Below are 17,840 nucleotides of genomic sequence, written 5' to 3'. Positions count from 1 at the left end.
ATATTAAATATATATTGTATAGAAGCGTGGACCATGACACCACCATGTGGGGAAACCTAGTAAGTGAATGATAACACTTAATAGTGAGTTGAGTAGGTGCCACTTACTCACTTACACAGACCTGAACAGAGATTGTAGGAGAGCAATCTGTGTTGGTTTTAATGATTAGTGTATTATTTAGTATGGTACTTAGTATGCCATATATCTCTCATTCATGTCTAGCTGAGTATGCATGCTCCTTTTCAGCAATTTGCAGTTTACACACATTCACACTTAATGACTTTAATAACAATTTATAACTGGAGGATTTTATAAGAGGAGTTTTCTAAGAAATTTTATTGCATTTTTACATTTTATGCATTATCCAGAGTGACACAGTGCAACATTAAAATAAACTTCAATTCCTAGATCATCACCATTACAAGCAACCAATAGTAAGGAGTGGAAAGGTTAGAACTACTTGACAATATACCTGTAACCCTGGAATGATCATGTAAGGAAGAAGAAATAAGAGCAATAAGACTTAACAAGAGAGAAGTATTTTTCTTCATTTAAAAAAAATCTGAGATAAGAGCGTATTAGAGTGAGAAGTGATATGATTCAGTGACGAGAGGGTGACGAGAGGTGCTTCTTGAAAAGCTGAGTTTTCAACCAGCATATTCAGATTACTAAATACGAAGGAATATAATCAGGTTAGTAAATGGTTAAGTAAGTGAAAAGTAGCCTAAATAAGTATATAGGCACAAAAATAGGTAAGTAAGTCAGTAAGGAGATGTGGGTGAGCAAGTAGGCAGCTATGCAAGTAATAAAATAATACATAAATTAGGCAGGGAAGTAAAAAGGTTAAAAAGTAATTAAGTTGGTAGGTAAGTAAGTAAACTGGTAAATAGCCTATAAGTAAGAGGTAGCCTATGTAGGTAAGATGCTAAGCAGGTAAGTTATTCAGATACTACATGTGATGTTCATGTAGTGTAAAAAAACTATGTATCAGGCACTTCAGGTTCTTTTTGACTGCTGACTTGAGAGGACTGGGTGAAAAACTGAAGGCAAGAAGACAACTTTCCGTTGGAATTGGAGTGGCAGCTATCAAATCATCACTGTGTTTGCAGATAACACTTGGTCATAAGTAAGCAGAAAATGTACTTATTTTTCTCACAGATTGTAACTAAGAGGAGTTTAGCTATGTCTGCTAGCCATTCTATTGGCTATCTTAACTAACATGGCACAACAAGGTTCATGTTAGCTTGTTAAGTTAACACTGATACAATGTCTAAAGAAGATAAATAGTATAGGCAAGAAAGAACTGTCAAAAACTAAGTATGTAAGTATGTAATAAACCTGAAATTAAGAAATGAGTTATCAGGTATGTAAGCAAGAAATAATGTATGTAAGTCAGCAGGTGAGTAAGGGAGCAGTTAAGTAGGTAGGTAATTTAGAAATGAATCAACACAATGACTGAAATACAACTCAATATAGAATATTATTTAATTCATTAGACCAATCTAAAGACGTTTGCTTATAAAAGAGACTATAGAATTTTGTTATCATTTTTCATTCCAGTGTTTCAAATTAATTCCATTGATCCATGTATTCATTCATCTATCCATCCATCATTCCAGGAATTAAAGCAGTGATTTTTCCTTTTGAGCTGTTACAACCCAACATTCTTCACATACATAGAAAAGTATGCATACTATGGACCCACATGCATGCACATACACAAAAACACACACACATGCACACACTAGTTCAAGTGTGTAGTTTATGTCTAAGGTTAGCAAGTTGTTCCATGTTGATGCTGCTGCCACCACACACTATCACCAACAGGGGGCCTAAGGGAGTCGGCAGACGACCTAAAAAGGAGGGATGTAAATTAAGCTGAGCATTTGTTGTCATCTCCACAACAAGATCACCAATAACAAGTTTCACCTCATTATAATAAGTGACTGACGATGTTTCAAAAAATCACTATGACTATGGGTACAACAGTGATGTGTCAAAGTATGAGGCAAAGCTGTGTATTGTTGGCATCACCAAAGTACCTATTACTTACAATTAAAGGTGCTAATTGTAGAATTTAAACATCAATAAATCATTACCACAAAAATTTTGTTCATTAGTATGATTATGTAAACAAACAAGACCATCGCTGAGAAGATTGTCAGCCTCTACCAGCCTCTAGACTGCATTTTACATTGTGAGCCACTGGGTCAGATTTGGAGGGAAATCTGCTGGATTGCTTTACGGCACAAAACAGGAAGAGGGCGCTGTTCTTCCAGAGCAAACTGAGCTAAAGCTTTCAGAGTTTCTGGCAACAGCAGATGGTGGAAGGAGTGAAAAGCAGATGGAAAAATCACTTCCAACATGTTTACCCTCTAAAGACAAACAGAAAATATTTCACCAAAGAAGCAAAATCCTCTTTGTGACAGGAAGCAACAGGCTTTATGGGAAATGTGGTATTAATTTTGAGAAACACTAGCACTAACAATACCACTGGCATATGAGATAGCGGCTACCAGCCGTCTCCACCATGGTCTCATTTGTTTATGGTGATCAAAACCAAGGTATCACCGTTAATTTGAGAATGATATATTAATGTTTAAAAATGCTAAACATAGCAACTTTAAGAACATCCTTATTATGGCTTTTATACAACGGTTACCAACACCTGTACTGTCAGAAACGTTTCCTACAAAGATATATACATGCATAACAATAAAAAACAGGAGAAAACAAAGATCGCTAACAGCTGCCTGGTTACAACAGTTAATACAGCAGCCATTAAAGCATGGCTATGGTAATTCTCAGCATTGTTGGGATGCATCTTTGACCAATCAGATTGCTTGGCTGAAACTACCTGTTGTATACAAGTTTATTCAGGTCTCGAACATGGCCAGACAGCTGACAAAAGAGTTGTAAATTATGTTACAAGAATTACTCCAGTAGTTGTGGAGAAACTGCCTACTACTTCTGCCATCGAGCTATGCCATCATATGACAAATTAAGATGAGATGAGACAAACTTGAACAGGGTTTCCACACTCACTTAGACATCAAATTCCACGACTTTCAAGGTCTTGTTTGGTGAAATTCAAGGACTCAAAATTGGCATGTTTTGGGGGTAAGACATCAATGGTCAAGATTAGACATCATAGAGGAGTAATTTTTTTACTCATGATCTCATCAAGTCAAGAAATCATGGTGAAATAACATGAAATTGCTACTATATCAATGCCAATATCCATCATAGGGTTTTCCTCAGTATGTGCATATTGATTAATTTGGTTGCTATATTTTGAAGAAAAATCAAGTACTTTCAAGGCTAAACATTCATATTCAAAAGCTTCTAAGGCCTTATTTTATTTTTCTCAAATCCACAAACTCTCAAGGATGTTCAAGGCCCGTGGGAACCTTTCTTTAATGATCCCAGTGTGGAATTTGGGTTGTTGCAGCTGCTAATAGTAATGGGATACAGCAAAGAAAACAGAATATAAAGTAGAATAGAGCAAATGATGGGTATTAAACATAATACAACTACAATTACTACGACAATTACAACACTAGAACGTATCAAGTAAGTAATCATGAGATGGATTTCCATACTTTACTAGTACATACAGGATAGAGCCAACAAGGTGATGACTGTATAATAGAGCAGTTACCTTCATCCTGTAATCTGCATATGACTCCGCTGTAGACGGCTGCTAGCACTGCTCCACACGCCAACTCCACCAACACTCGCTCCTCATCTAGGAGAACACACACACACACACACACACACACACAGGTCAGTGGCACACACTCATCTAAAGGGAAGACACAGATTAACAGGTAGGTTTGGGAACTTGTACGACAATGTGCACATAAATTTTAATGGTTGAAATGGAGGCAAAGACCCACCCAACCATTATAAAGGTTTATCGTATAGATTAAGACTAAAGAGTAACTAAACCCCAAACCCAAATCTGTGTAAAGCCTGACATCTAATGGGAAAAAACATGTTACTGAAATTGTTATCTGCTACTGGCTGATCTTTGGTGCTAGGTGATGTCACCACCTAGAAGGTGAGATGCAGATGGCAATTTCAGTAACATGCTTTTTCCCACTAGGTGTCAGGCTTTACACAGATTTGGGTCTGGGGTTTAGTTACTCTTTAAAAAACAACACCGCACTCTCAAGCATGCAAACACTCAGGGGCGGAAATTACGGGGGGGACAGGGGGGTCCGGACCCCCCCTTCCTGGGACTAACAGAGAGTTGTCCCCCTCAATATATCATTGTAAACATAACTATATAATTTTAAATAATATAATAATATGCATTGAAAGCACTTGTGCTAATTATAGACGCAAAACAATGCGTTTTTAAGTTTCGAAAGATTGCGTCCCCCCCTCATACGCCTCACAGTGGTTTGGTCCACTGCCTACCTGCCTCCCCGAACCCCCCCACACACACATTAGCCCTCGGTACGAGTGTCTGTGGAGGATCTCTGGAAGTGTGTCAGTGGTGGCAGACCTCCAGTAAGAAGCTACTTTGCAAAGGTTAACTTAAAACAAAGGATGTGTCAGACATTTTTCTTTACTTCTACCACTCAATAGAATAAAACACATTCACAATTGTAACCAGACTACATTTTGTTGGCTCCATTACCTCGCGGTTGAATCTTGTGCGTCAACGTGTTGGTACGGAGCAGCCGCGTCTCCTAATGCATGTATGTCTATGGAGGCAGGAGGTCTATCCACAATTAAAATCATCATAACTCGCTGAATTTTCGACCGATTTTCAAGCGGTTTGGTTTGTTACAAATGCCAGACATGTATTTATGATACAGGATACTTGGTTAAATTAAAATGCCGGTTTTCATACCAAAATACTTTATCTTTTGTAGATGGTAACAGTAATATTTCTATAATATAATATTTAAGATTAACTTACCCTACGTAATTAGGTTCTAAGTATATTATTTTTTTCTTACTGCATGTAAAATGGCTGCCACTATGTTATTTTGTTCATAATTTTGGAAATAAATGAAGACTTAATTAATAAAAAAGACATAATTACAACAAACATTATGTTAAAATATAAGTAAGTTTCTGGCAGGCTTCATAGCGTTCTGGACTTTTACACATTGACAGCAAAACATTAGAGATCTGCTTTTTCGGGAAAACTAAATCTAATTAGGCATATATTAGCTTTAGTTCAAAAACAGACATCCGATCATTTTTCAGTGCACCGAAACGCCAAGTAAAAAGACCCCAGTAATATCAAAGGCAATTTGATAAAATCTTAATAAGAAAGGAATGAAGTGCTTATGGAAATGTTTCATAATGGACCTCTATATACATTTAATACAACAGTACTTTTGGCGGCACCTTTGGTGTCCCCTTCAGGAATTGCTCTTGAGAAATTTTTCTGTTTATTGTCCCCCCCAACAGTGAAATGAAATATCCGCCCTTGCAAACACTCACATACACATACTCACCTAGGAATGTTTCGACAGCATGTAGAGCCTGCTGGTCAGTGACCAGTTCAGATATGATGATCAGGTCAGAGGACTGGCTGTATTCAAATGCTTTTGTGCAAACTGTCTTTGCTCCAAGACATTTAGCCTCACTGTGGAAAAACGGATTGGAGGAAGAGGTGAAGGTGAGGTCAGCACCTTACTGCACAATGCTGTAGCATCAAGACAGTTTTAGCCAGTGTCTGTAGTATCGGGTTCGGTGCCAATGCAGCTTCCATGTACTCATATTTGGATCAGCAAAATGAAGCTGTCCAGATATCAATACTTTAATGGCATGTGCTTTGGTGCATTATAAAACCTTTTCTGTTGGGAGGAAAAACGGCTCCTCACACATGAAAATGCTGAAATGCTGCTGATTTGTGAAGTTTGCAGGCATAGCAGTTATTATTTAGAAGAGCCTTGAATACGCTATTATATTTGCTAATATGCTAACTATTCTGAATAAACTGTTTTAATCTGTTAACTTATTCTGAATAAACTGTTTTAATTTGTTTACCAATTCTGAATAAACTGTTTTAATCTGTTAACCTATTCTGAATAAACTGTTTTAATTTGTTTACCTATTCTGAATAAACTGTTCTAATCTGTTAACCTATTCTGAATAAACTGTTGTAATGTGTTTAGCTATTCTGAATAAACTGTTCTAATCTGTTAACCTATTCTGAATAAACTGTTCTAATCTGTTAACCTATTCTGAATAAACTGTTGTAATGTGTTTAGCTATTCTGAATAAACTGTTCTAATCTGTTAACCTATTCTGAATAAACTGTTCTAATCTGACTGTTCTAATCTGTTAACCTATTCTGAATAAACTGTTCTAATCTGTTAACCTATTCTGAATAGACTGTTAACTGTTAAACTGTTAACTGTTTTAAACAGTTTGTTGGCAGATATACTTGTTTGAGGATGGGTATACAATGCTCTGTGTATAATTAATAATTTGATTAAATGAATATATTTGCATAATTGATGCACTTGTTCCTGTAATTGTTTCATAATATTTGACGGCATGAATGACTGTAAATTGTGTAGTACTTAGATCGGTACTTGTTCCGTCTGATCTACTTAATAAAATACTCATATTAGTTCTGAAAAATTGTCATCAGTCCACTTCTGGTGTAAATTTAACAAATAATTGTATATAATATATGATCAAGTATGGAAGAAAGCAGGAAAGAAAGAAAAACATTATAATTCCTTTAACCTCTGACCTGGTGATATCATCCAAGGTGACCACCCTCCCCGCCTTCAACGCGGCATTCAAACAGTCGGCCCCCACAGTCTCCATGGCGACGATGGGTACGTCCGTCCAGCCCACGTCCTTCAGGCCCTGGGCGACCCCGCAGAGGAGCCCTCCTCCCCCCACAGACACCAGGACAGCTCCGGGCTTCACACTGGGACCCATGGAGGCCGCAACCTCTGTGATCACACTGGCATGGCCCTGCCTGGGGTGTGTGTGTGTGTGTGTGTGTGTGTGTGTGTGTGGTGTGTGTGTGGAGAGAGAGAGAGAGAGAGAGAGAGACAGAGGGAGGGTTTGGATGTGTCTTTTGGTGATGAAGATGAACACGCAAGGGTGGAAGTCGAATTGCACTCACTCTTACTTTGTTATTGTACTTTGCTACAGTTTAAATCATTCCAGCAGAACCTGGTCAATTGTAATCGTGTTGAAGGACCAGTAGATTTTTACACCAGTACTTTTACTTCTACTTAAGTCAAGACAAATTTCTGTAAAGTGACAGTAGTTGTTCTTCAGCAGGATATTTTGACACTCTTTCCACCCTGGTAGAAATCAAAGCAAATCAAACTTAATCTTCTGCCTTTTTCATCCTTTGAATGGTGTTTAATCTCTAATAGAGTGAAAATGGATTACATCTCAATCATTTGTGAACAATGACACCAAACTCGTGGTCTAAGTTATTATATATTGTTCAGTATAAGTGATGGATCAGATAGGTGGGCTACTTCAATTTTGGCACTCAGATTTAGTATCAGCAGTGAGTGTGTGTATGTGTGTGTGTGTCTGTCTGTCTGTCTGTCTACCATAGCAGTGGGTGGTCAAATGGAGGAACATAGGTTAGTCCTTCAGTCTCTACCAGTCTGAGAGCCTCAGCATTGGCATCATCCCACACCTACACAAAAAGAAGAATATGATTTGACTTTTAATCCCTTGTGCCCAAGACATGATCTTCTCGCATCTTTTTTCCTAAAGCAAGGAATCAAAAACAGATTTTCTGTTTGCACAGCCATGGTTAGACAAGATCTGATCTCTGTGCCACAAAGTGATGAATAAAAACAGCCCAAAGTGACCAATAGTATATAACATTATCCCTCACCTTGCCTTTAATCTTGACAGTAGCTCCTTGATCCTGGAGTTTCTGAACCACCAGCTGAGGGGAGGAGGAGGGAACTACAATGGTGGCTGGTAAACCCATTTTTCTGGCTACATAGGCTGCAGCCATACCTGCATTACCACCTAGAAACACATTATGGGATAACATAAGATAACACTTTATTTGGATTGTCCAATGTTGATACTCAACCATCAGGTGAGAAAAAGTAGATGTTCAATAAAGGGTCACTTGCCTATTTGCTCTCTACAATGTAATCTAGACACTGAATAACTAGTTTTCTATCTAAATATAGTGGGACTAAAGTGGGACTAATATTACATAATCTATTATATTAGATGCTACAGGAACATGGGACCAAAACAAAAAGTTAGTTATGAATAATTTGGGGCCCATTGTAATCTCTCTACAATTTGTGACCCAGTCTTCGCAAACCACTGACCTACCTTAAATGGGACAATAACACATTAAATAGAGATGTTACAACAGATATAATAAAACTATGACATAATTGATATTCACTTGTAGCATATTGTAGTGTATTGTGCATTTTAGTGTGCTGTGTATGTCACCTGAAGAGCAGACAACTCCTTTAGACTGTTTGGCAACCTGCAGATTGGAGGAGACTTACTGGATTTGTGTATTGATGAAAAACTACTGACTACAGCTTTATTTTGGCTTGAGGTTCATGATTCCTTCATATGAGCAAGTCAGTCATTTTTGGATTGACTTTTATAAAGGTAAAACACAACGACACATGAAAAAATCTATGGTCCTACCTGCTGGCACAGGTGTCCAATCCCGCGGATCTTGAAGGAGCCGGAGGGCTGAGAGCTCTCCATCTTCAGGTAGACGGCGGTTCCAGCCCGCTTGGACATGCTGAGGCTCTCCAGCAGAGGCGTATTCAGGTGGAAATGCTCCAGCATGGTTCACTGAATGGTAAAGTGCAAGTGAACAAGGCAACAAAATGGTTAAAATATGGGAATTTACTGTAATACCCAATTTGAGAAATGCGACGTTTAGGGACCATCAGCTACTGATGGTTAAAATAGGGTAGGCCTATTCGATATTAAAGTTTATCAACTGACAGTAGAATAATATCATAAAGTAATGATATCAAGTTATTGTCTAAATTAATGATAAAAAGCAAATACTAATTAAAATCTCTTGCAAAATGAGATCTGAAACAAATTAGGGAATATTACTGAGAAAAATGTTGTCATACTTACCATGCAATTCAATGGACTGACCATCTATTTGTTTATTTACATATAATTGTATTAGTATATATATATATATATATATATATATATATATATATATATATATACATATATATATATATATATATAGAGAGAGAGAGAGAGAGAGAGATATGATTAGCATGTTATGAATTTTGTCCACATTGCCCAACCCAAGGTTAAAGTGATATATTTTATTATGTTGTTTGGCATGTTATGTGAATAGTTAGTATTTTTTTGTTTCTAATTTCACTCTTTGTTTAACTTTTAGTTGTCACACATTTGTTTTTAATAAATGCATTAAAACATGCCTGACACGTTTTCTCCTCTTCATTCTGCTTTTACAGCACAAAGTATCTCTGTGTTGCTTAATTTATAAAAATAAAACAACAGCCAGCAAAAACTACTCTTGTTACAGGGTCCATTATGCAGGTTTTCATTCCAACCAAACACTACAGCACAGCAAAACCTGCAGACTCTGGACCATGGTTGAGGAACCACATCACAGTTATGTAATCCTATATGACTAACAACAAGAACCTTATCACCTTATCTTATTAGGGCTAAATCTTATCAAAGGGTCCTTAACATGCCAAAAAAAACATGCTTCTGGTACATTCGGCATATAAATAATCCACCAAGCAGCAGTTTATTTCAATAGATATCAACTTTTAGAATAGGTTCAACACTGCTCGCTACAGCCCTCCAAAATGTATTTTGGTGGAAGAAGATTGTGGGAATAACAGACGAACCCGTTATAAAAGTTGACATTTTATTAAAATAGGCGCTGCTTGGTGTATTCAATGTGTGCAGAATTGAAGAGTGGTTCCTAACAATACATAAAAGATCTTACGTTACCTATGTCCTACATCAAACTGACTTTTAAGTGGAGTTTGGCGTGACGGTTTCTCCATGCAAGAGAACAGAATCGAATCGGGGCTGCTGTAATCCTCAACATAACCTTTGTCCTGAAATAAACCTAAGTGTGTTCATCAAGCTGGTTGACCAAGTCAGAACAACTGTAAATGGTGATTCGTTGTACTCAACAGGCAACAACAGAAACGCTGCAAATCCATATGCTTCATAGGCAAAACGTAATTTTAATGTTTACATATCTTGTTATTGTAATGTACATCACTGTCATCGTGAAACATGGAATTTTAAGGTATTAAATGTTGACTTACATTTGAATAAAATGTCTTGTTGAGTGCGTCTCTGGCCATCAAATGATGAACTGGTCGAGTAAATACAGAATGGACCGTATTTTTAGGCTACTTTACACTGTAGCGTACATGACAGTAGAATGTAGCAGAATGGCTAGTGTCGAGCTAGCCAGAATAAAACACTGGCACTTCCGATTATAACTTTCAAAATAAAAGCTGTAATGACAACGCTTTGCCGTTTTTAGAATAAAACATGTACCAAATTGAAAATGAGGAATAGATTATACTGACAGCAGACAGGAGTTGAAGTTTCCAAGTCCAGTTTTTTTTTTTTTTTCATTAGTCTGCATTTGCAATCGGGGAAGAATAATTTCATTTGGAAAGTAAAATGATAAATAAAAAATTAAAAAAAATAATAGCCTACTAGTAAATAAATTCAAGAAAAAAGGAAAAACAGAAAAAAACGACTTTGACAGCAGACAGGAGTTGAACTTTCCAAGTCCAGCTTTTTTTCCCCTCACATCTCCATCAACAGCGGCATTTCATGTCCAAATACTGTCAGAAAAGTCATGGAAAGACAACAACATTACATTTGCAATAGGACAAGAATCATTTTATTTGGAAATATTAACGCCCAGTGGGCTCAGCCGTGATATGAGCCATGATATAAATATGAATTTCATAATCCTACAGTCCTACAATCCTACTCTACCATCAACATGGCCTGTCCCAGGCATCAAAGATGTAAGGCAGCCATTTAATAGGGACAAATCCTGCCCTGTGATTGGTCAAGCTCACAGTCTTATGAATGACAAAAGAGGCTGGAGTCTGAGCAGAGGAGGGAGGGATGGAGGCTGGAGTCTGGGCAGAGGAGGGAGGGACGGAGGCTGGAGTCTGGGGAGAGGATGGAAGGACGGAGGCTGGAGTCTGGGCAGAGGAGGGAAGGACGGAGGCTGGAGTCTGGGGAGAGGGTGGAGGGATGGAGGCTGGAGTCTGGGGAGAGGGTGGAGGGATGGAGGCTGGAGTCTGGACAGAAGGTGGAGATATGACTGATGGATCTAAAACAATGGGACAAAATAAACATAAACAGTCTGTTATGAACCCACAGCATCCACAGCACATTATAAAATAGAAAGCTTAATGATGCGTCACTAGTGGAGCAAATGATTCAAATTCCATACCATGTTGCAATGATGTTGATCTCTGCTGAGAGGCCCAGGATGGGACCAGATCAAGCAGCTGTGGTGGGACAGGCACAGGGACTTTTCCCAGGGCTAAAGACAAAAAACATGAAACCGCAATCCTGTCTCAGTCAATTTAAAACTGTTGCCACATACTAATCAATTTCTCTTAAATGATTTGACTTAAAAGCAGCACATAAACTTAAGAATAATCAGTAGGGCATTATTAGATTTTTAAAAGCTTAAAAACAGGTTAAGTAGAGGGATAATTACCATGTGCAAACTAAATAGAATAGTGGGTGTGACATGCAATCTCACATTCCCTAAAATCTTATTTGGGAGTCCATTATCTGCTTTGAAATATAGGTTTCAAATTCAATTTCAATTATAGCTGCTGTGCAGCGGTGAGTCGGGGCCGGGCATTTTGAGGAGGAAGAGGAAGAAGAAGAAGAAGAAGAGGAGGAAGGGGAAGAAGAGGAGGAGGAAGAGGAAAAAGAGGAAGAGGAAGAAGACAAATGACAAATACATGAGAGTCCGTCAGCAGAACAGTCCAGCCCATAATTATCATTAAAATATCTTTGAAATCATGCGTCTCTAATTCACACAGCAAAATGTATGATTAGGCATAAGCATATGCATACTGCATCACCTGGGACTCAAACTCACAATCTTTGCCACCAATGGCAAGTCCCTATTGAGTTGAGCTACCTGAGAAGCAGGGAAATATGCGGTGGCTTCACACTATGACTTAGCCAACCACCAGGGCGCCCAATAACAGCTGTCCATGCATGTAAAGGCAGATTTCAAACTAGTGTCAAAAATTCAGCATTCAAGATAAAAGTCTGAGAATTTGTGTTCTCTCTAGACAACATAGAGATGTTTGTATGTTATTTTAACAAAGATTGATTGCTCCATAAGCCAAAAACTGATGTTTAAAGATGCTCTATTTCCATTGACTGCAATAGTTTACATGAGGGCAGAATTCAAAATACTATCAAAAATTCAGTTTTTGAGATAAAATTCTGAAATTTAATACACTTTATCTACCATGACTGGAAAATTTTGTCATTTATTTTCATGAACATTGGAGATTTATTTAGCGAGAATTTGCAGTAGCTGTTTACAGTACTGTTCACAGTAAAACTTTTTGATGTACTGTGGGCTCAATTTTTGATAATTCAAAAATCTGGCTGGATTGTTTTTGAGAAAAACAGAGTGATGGACTTCATAATTCCTGCCAACTTGAAGCATCTGAACATTTCTGCTCACTTGGGCCTACATTTTGGTGAAACTTGAAAAGCCATAGCATGTACGACTGATTTGTTATGAATTTTCAAAGTTTTAAACTTTAGATGGTTGCTGTAGGAGCCATGTATGCGTTTGTGTTGTGCTCACACTGCTTCACCGTCACTTACGGTAATTTGGGGCATGACGTGGGGGGGGGGGGGTGTTGGTAGCGAAAAGATATCACCTGTTTGTTAGTCAGTCTGGTTAGGCAGAGAGGGGGTGAGTGGGGAGTCCTTATTTTCTGTTGACCGTACGTTTTACGCTTTGTTTCTATACCAAAACCGGCATTGTTTCAAGTATGCATACCGGATTGTTTGATGCTACGGACTGCACAAAATAAACATTCAAAACTCAGCCGCGGAGTCAAGGTGTTTGATTGGAGCCAACGAGTCGGACAGATAGCCTCCCCTACTTAGCCTCTCAGTGGCTAATAAACTTTTTACGATAGCCGCTACAGTTGCTGTAGTGCCACCATCAGGACTATTGACCCCCAAAGCCAGTTGAGGAAGTTTGGCATGGGGCTGGACTTATGTGCAAAGTTTGGTTTATTTTCATGCATGGGAAGACAGATTTCCTTGTAGGAAGAAGAAGAAGAAGAAGAAGAAGAAGAAGAAGAAGAAGAAGAAGAAGAAGAAGAAGAAGAATATAGCGATTGAGGGGTCCAAGCACAATTTGATGAGACAGACAGATAGACAAAACATTACAGAAGGTAGAAAGACACACACAAAAACTGACGTTGTGAATTTCGGACATGCAGTCTAACACCAGCTTTTGTGTTGGACCGTGACTTCTGTCAAGTTAATCTGGATGGATGGAAAGTAATTGGCCAGAATGTAAAATTGTTTGCTAAAATTATTTGAATAGCAGTGATATAAAGGGTACTGTACTTCCTACATCACACAGTACTGACCTTCTGGCTTTTTCAGTGCCTTGGTTGACCCTGGCTTCAAAGTTAGAGCTGTTAAAGGAACTGAATTTTGTTGCCTCCAAAGACACTTGACATACCCACTGAGCCAGTGAGGGAATGACACTACTTTTGCGTTTCTCACAGTATGACTTTAAGAGAGCACGGTTTGAAAAGCCAGTGCATTTTAGAGATCTTTTTTTTGTCTAATGTCCATTCTTGGACATTGCCACTGAATCTGCTTGAACAGAGGAAGCAATGAAAAAGGTTTACAATTAAATTGAACTCAATTTGTCAAAATGGTAACCTGCAATACTATTCTCTGCTAACTGATTTATAATTATCTACTGCAAACATAGGGCGAACCTACAAACAGGGAAAACTTTCCAAATCACAAGTTTTCTGCTGAGAAGAACTAGTGTCAGCCACGGAATTTGAACTCATAATCTTTTGTATGGTAGACCTATTCATTAACCATTAGGCTACTGAGTACACTGGGGGACATGGAGGGAGCACAAAAAAAGTAGGGCCAAGTTACGAGAATGTCCAACCTGTATTTCGAGCCTTAGAAAGAGTATTTTAACTGTATCAGTGCGCTACATAATTTAAACATGGCTTTGCCGATATGATCTTGAGAGTCCAGACATCATTTGTCTTTAGTTTGATAAAGTTTGATCAAACTATCTTGAACATATCACATTATCAATTTATCAAACTATTTGCAGCTAGACATTGCGATTTACCATACGCTCAGTTTTCAAGATATAATTACAACTTTTTGTCTCCTTACTAATTAAGGTATGCTGATTTCAAAAATAATGTTTTTTTTCTGTAACGTACGGTGGGATCACAATCAGTTTTTGCTATAAACAGAGGGGGGCGACTTCAGAATCGGGGGTAGGTACCAGTATACGAAACATTTATCTCACTTCAGCCGACATGTCCTGAAAATTTCAGCTCTCTAGGACAAACGGTTGATTTTTTATGAATTTTTGAAGTTGTGACTTTAATACCTATGAATATTTGAGTATTATGCAATAAGCCACACCCACTTTAATCAATAATGACCAAATTTCATGGATCGACATGCATGGACAACATCCTAGAACATGTGTAAAAAATGTAATAAATATAGCCGCAAGCGGCGATTGAGGGGTCCAAGCACAATTTGATAAGACAGACAGATAGACAAAGCATTACAGAAGGCAGAAAGACACACAAAAACTGACATGTTGTGAAGATCAAACCTGCAGTCTATCACCGGCTTTTGTGTTGGCCCGTGACTTCTGTCAAGTTCATCATTTCATTGCAACCACATTATTGAAGTTATTCACAATGGCCAGACTTTATATTGGAACACATACCGCCTGTTCTTGACAACTAATGACTTCAGAAAGGACAAGCCTGGATTTGAACCCACAACTTTCCACATGAGAGGCAGACACTTTACCTAATGAGCTAATCTCCTGTTACAGGGATACAGAGGGGAAAATAACTAAGGGAGTATAAGGAAGTATTGTGATACTGCAGCCTATGATTGACAGCGCTAATCACTTTATAAAACATTGTAATACTCTCCATTAACGAATAAAACAATACTAAATCACATGGGCCAGACAGCCACTGCTGCACTGCTCTCTATGGGTTGAAAGGTCTGGCCACACCCCAATCAGTGATGCCATTCAGGTATTTTGCCATTGACAGATGATGTCAAACACCTGCCTTGAGTTTTCTACACTCTGTGATTTAGTGTTGATTTACTTTTCATGAAACTTCAAAAAAGTCACAGTTTATCAGGGACTTGAACTCACAACCTTGTGGTCCAAAGACCTGGGGCCGGTTGCACCAGCTGGACGTACACCCGGTCGTAAGACTAGGCTGGACGTAAAATGCGCCTTAAGCACTACGTAGAATTAATACCTGTTGCACCATCTAGGCGTAGTGCTACATCTGAGACTAAATCTTACGCCTAATCAAAGGTAGATGTAAAGTGAGAAGTCTTGACTAGTTTCCAAGGTGACAATAAAAAAGTTGATACAATGGTGCGTCTAATATACAGGCTACACGATCAGCGGGCTTTCAGGCGTGAAAGAGTAATGAGACTGCACCAATCCTCTGGCTATATATGGAGATAGAGAACTTATAGATAGTATTCGATTAGCGTCATCACGGTCGCTGCGGCCATATTGTTGACATAATAATAATAATAATAATAATAATAACCTTTATTTGTATAGCACCTTTCATACACAACATGCAGCTCAAAGTGCTTTACATCAATAAAAGGCAGATAAAAGACAGATAAAAAGATAAAATTCATATAAAAGAACAAGCAAGATGCATTGCATTAAAAGAATCAAATCAAGTAAAATAGAAAGATAGAAGAACACAACAAATACTCCCGCTTTTAGATGCACATTGTGAGTGAACCCATATGTTTTTCTTTAATTTACTTTTCCCCTGTCCTTCCTGATTCTACTCTTGATCCGATATTTACGTCAGATCTCACTGCCTCAGGCAGACGAGAATCATAGATTCTCCTCTTGGTCAAAAACCTCACCATCCACAGATGGATGAGAATCCATCTGATTCTACTCTTGATCCGATATTTACGTCAGATCTCACTGCCTAAGGCAGACGAGAATCATAGATTCTCCTCTTGGTCAAAAACCTCACCATCCACAGATGGATGAGAATCATACAGGGTAAAGCTCTGTCCCCCCCGCATATAGTGTTCACTTGTGCAAGTAAGCATTACCCGGACAAGACCAATGAAAATTCGTACTTGCCCGTGTCAGCTCTGTTGGGATCCTGAACAGAAACAGTTAAAATGAAGGCTACTTAAAAGCTGAAAAGATAAGTTTTTAGCAGTCGTTTGAAAATGCTTACAGAGCCCGCCTCTCTAATATTCTTTGGGAGGGTGTTCCACAGTTTAGGAGCATAGTTAAAAAAGGCTGCATCCCCAATCTTCTTTTGAGTGGGGTTTTGTACTTCTAAAAAACCAGCAGTAGAAGACCTGAGGGCTCTTGATGGAATGTAGAACAGCAGGGATTCTGTAATGTAGGCCGGTCCTAAGCCATTAAGAGCTTTGTATACAAGTAAAAGAACTTTAAAATCAATTCTAAAGGACACTGGGAGCCAGTGCAATGCAGCTAAAACTGGAGTGATATGCTCTCGCTTCCTTGTTTTTGTTAAAAGCCTAGCTGCAGAGTTTTGGATAAGCTGAAGCCTCTCAATAGACTTTTTTGGGAGGCCGGTAAAAAGGGCGTTGCAGTAGTCCAGTTTACTTGTAACAAACGCGTGAGTTAGCTTTTCAGCATCTTTCTGGGTTAGGAAGGGCCGCACCTTGGCAATATTTCTAAGATGAAAGAATGCTGTTCTGGTCACCTTGTTTATATGTGAATTAAAACTTAGATCAGAATCTAAGATAACACCCAGGCTTGTTACTTCTGATTTGATCGAGGGATTCAGGTTCCCAAGTCTTGTGGAGAGTTCTTCTCTTTTGGCTTTGGGGCCGACCAAAAGTATTTCTCTCTTATCTTCATTCAGTTTTAAGAAATTTGTGTTCATCCAATCATTGATAGCCAATAGACAAGTAGTGAGGGAGCTTAAGGCATCTGCATGATTTGGCTCTACAGAAATGTATAATTGTGTATCATCAGCATAGCTATGGAAATTGACATTATGTTCTCTGATAATATCACCTAATGGAAGCATGTACAGTGAGAAAAGCAGGGGACCAAGACAGCTTCCTTGTGCAACACCAGAAGTTAGATCATGTTTCTCTGATACATGATCTCCAAGACAGATGAAAAATACATAGCGCTGCAGCTGTCAACTATAGTGACAGCAGCGCTAATAGGAAGCTAGCCACTGTTAGCGTTATCTCTGTTGTCTATTACCTTTTCTGTTGCGTTAGGATCTATTACAAAATAGCGATGTGTCCTGCATTATACACAGCTGTAGTAATAACAACAATAAAACCCCCGGGGTTAGTTTGTATACCTCCCTGCTGTCTGCAGACGTGAAGGGAGAGAGGATCTGCAGCGCAGGAGAGATGTGTGGATAGTTAGCAGAAACAGGCCAAACTTTCAGCCAGCTCCTCACAGCAAAGTCTGTTCACCTCATTTTACCACAGGTAACAGTGAACTTCTCCAGCTTCTCCACCTCCTTCTCTGACTTTTATTCCTTATGGCG

The 17,840-nt window shown here is 38.5% G+C and overlaps 1 protein-coding gene across 2 annotated transcripts; it reads right to left on the bottom strand.

Annotated features, from left to right (window-relative positions):
- Window positions 1-1,410: 1,410 nt before the first annotated feature.
- Window positions 1,411-10,421, bottom strand: sdsl (serine dehydratase-like). Of its 2 annotated transcripts, XM_078289375.1 has the most exons (10): window positions 10,293-10,421; window positions 9,097-9,120; window positions 8,647-8,799; window positions 8,440-8,476; window positions 7,853-7,992; window positions 7,560-7,648; window positions 6,731-6,964; window positions 5,481-5,611; window positions 3,662-3,748; window positions 1,411-1,853 (listed from the first exon to the last, which is right to left on the bottom strand). In XM_078289375.1, exons 3-10 carry the CDS (start codon window positions 8,791-8,793, stop codon window positions 1,750-1,752), a joined length of 969 nt encoding a protein of 322 aa, XP_078145501.1. In that variant the 5' UTR covers window positions 8,794-8,799; window positions 9,097-9,120; window positions 10,293-10,421; the 3' UTR covers window positions 1,411-1,749. The 2 variants fall into 2 exon arrangements, with proteins under 2 accessions (XP_078145501.1, XP_071770387.1); XM_071914286.2 differs by lacking the exon at window positions 9,097-9,120.
- Between the last annotated feature and the right edge of the window lie 7,419 nt (window positions 10,422-17,840).

Source organism: Centroberyx gerrardi, chromosome 17 (genome assembly GCF_048128805.1).
Source record: "Centroberyx gerrardi isolate f3 chromosome 17, fCenGer3.hap1.cur.20231027, whole genome shotgun sequence".
Lineage (NCBI taxonomy): Eukaryota > Metazoa > Chordata > Actinopteri > Beryciformes > Berycidae > Centroberyx > Centroberyx gerrardi.
The sequence above is the reverse complement of the archived record's forward strand: the minus strand, read 5'-3'. Positions and strand labels throughout refer to the sequence as shown.

Coding starts and splice junctions, on each gene's coding strand:
- sdsl (XM_078289375.1), bottom strand. CDS start 8,793: ATGCTGGAGCATTTCCACCTGAATACGCCTCTGCTGGAGAGCCTCAGC. Junction 7,993..8,439: donor AGGAGTTGTCTGCTCTTCAG/GTGACATACACA, acceptor ATGTGTTTCTAG/GTGGTAATGCAGGTATGGCT. Junction 5,612..6,730: donor ACCTTGGATGATATCACCAG/GTCAGAGGTTAA, acceptor GTTTTTCCACAG/TGAGGCTAAATGTCTTGGAG.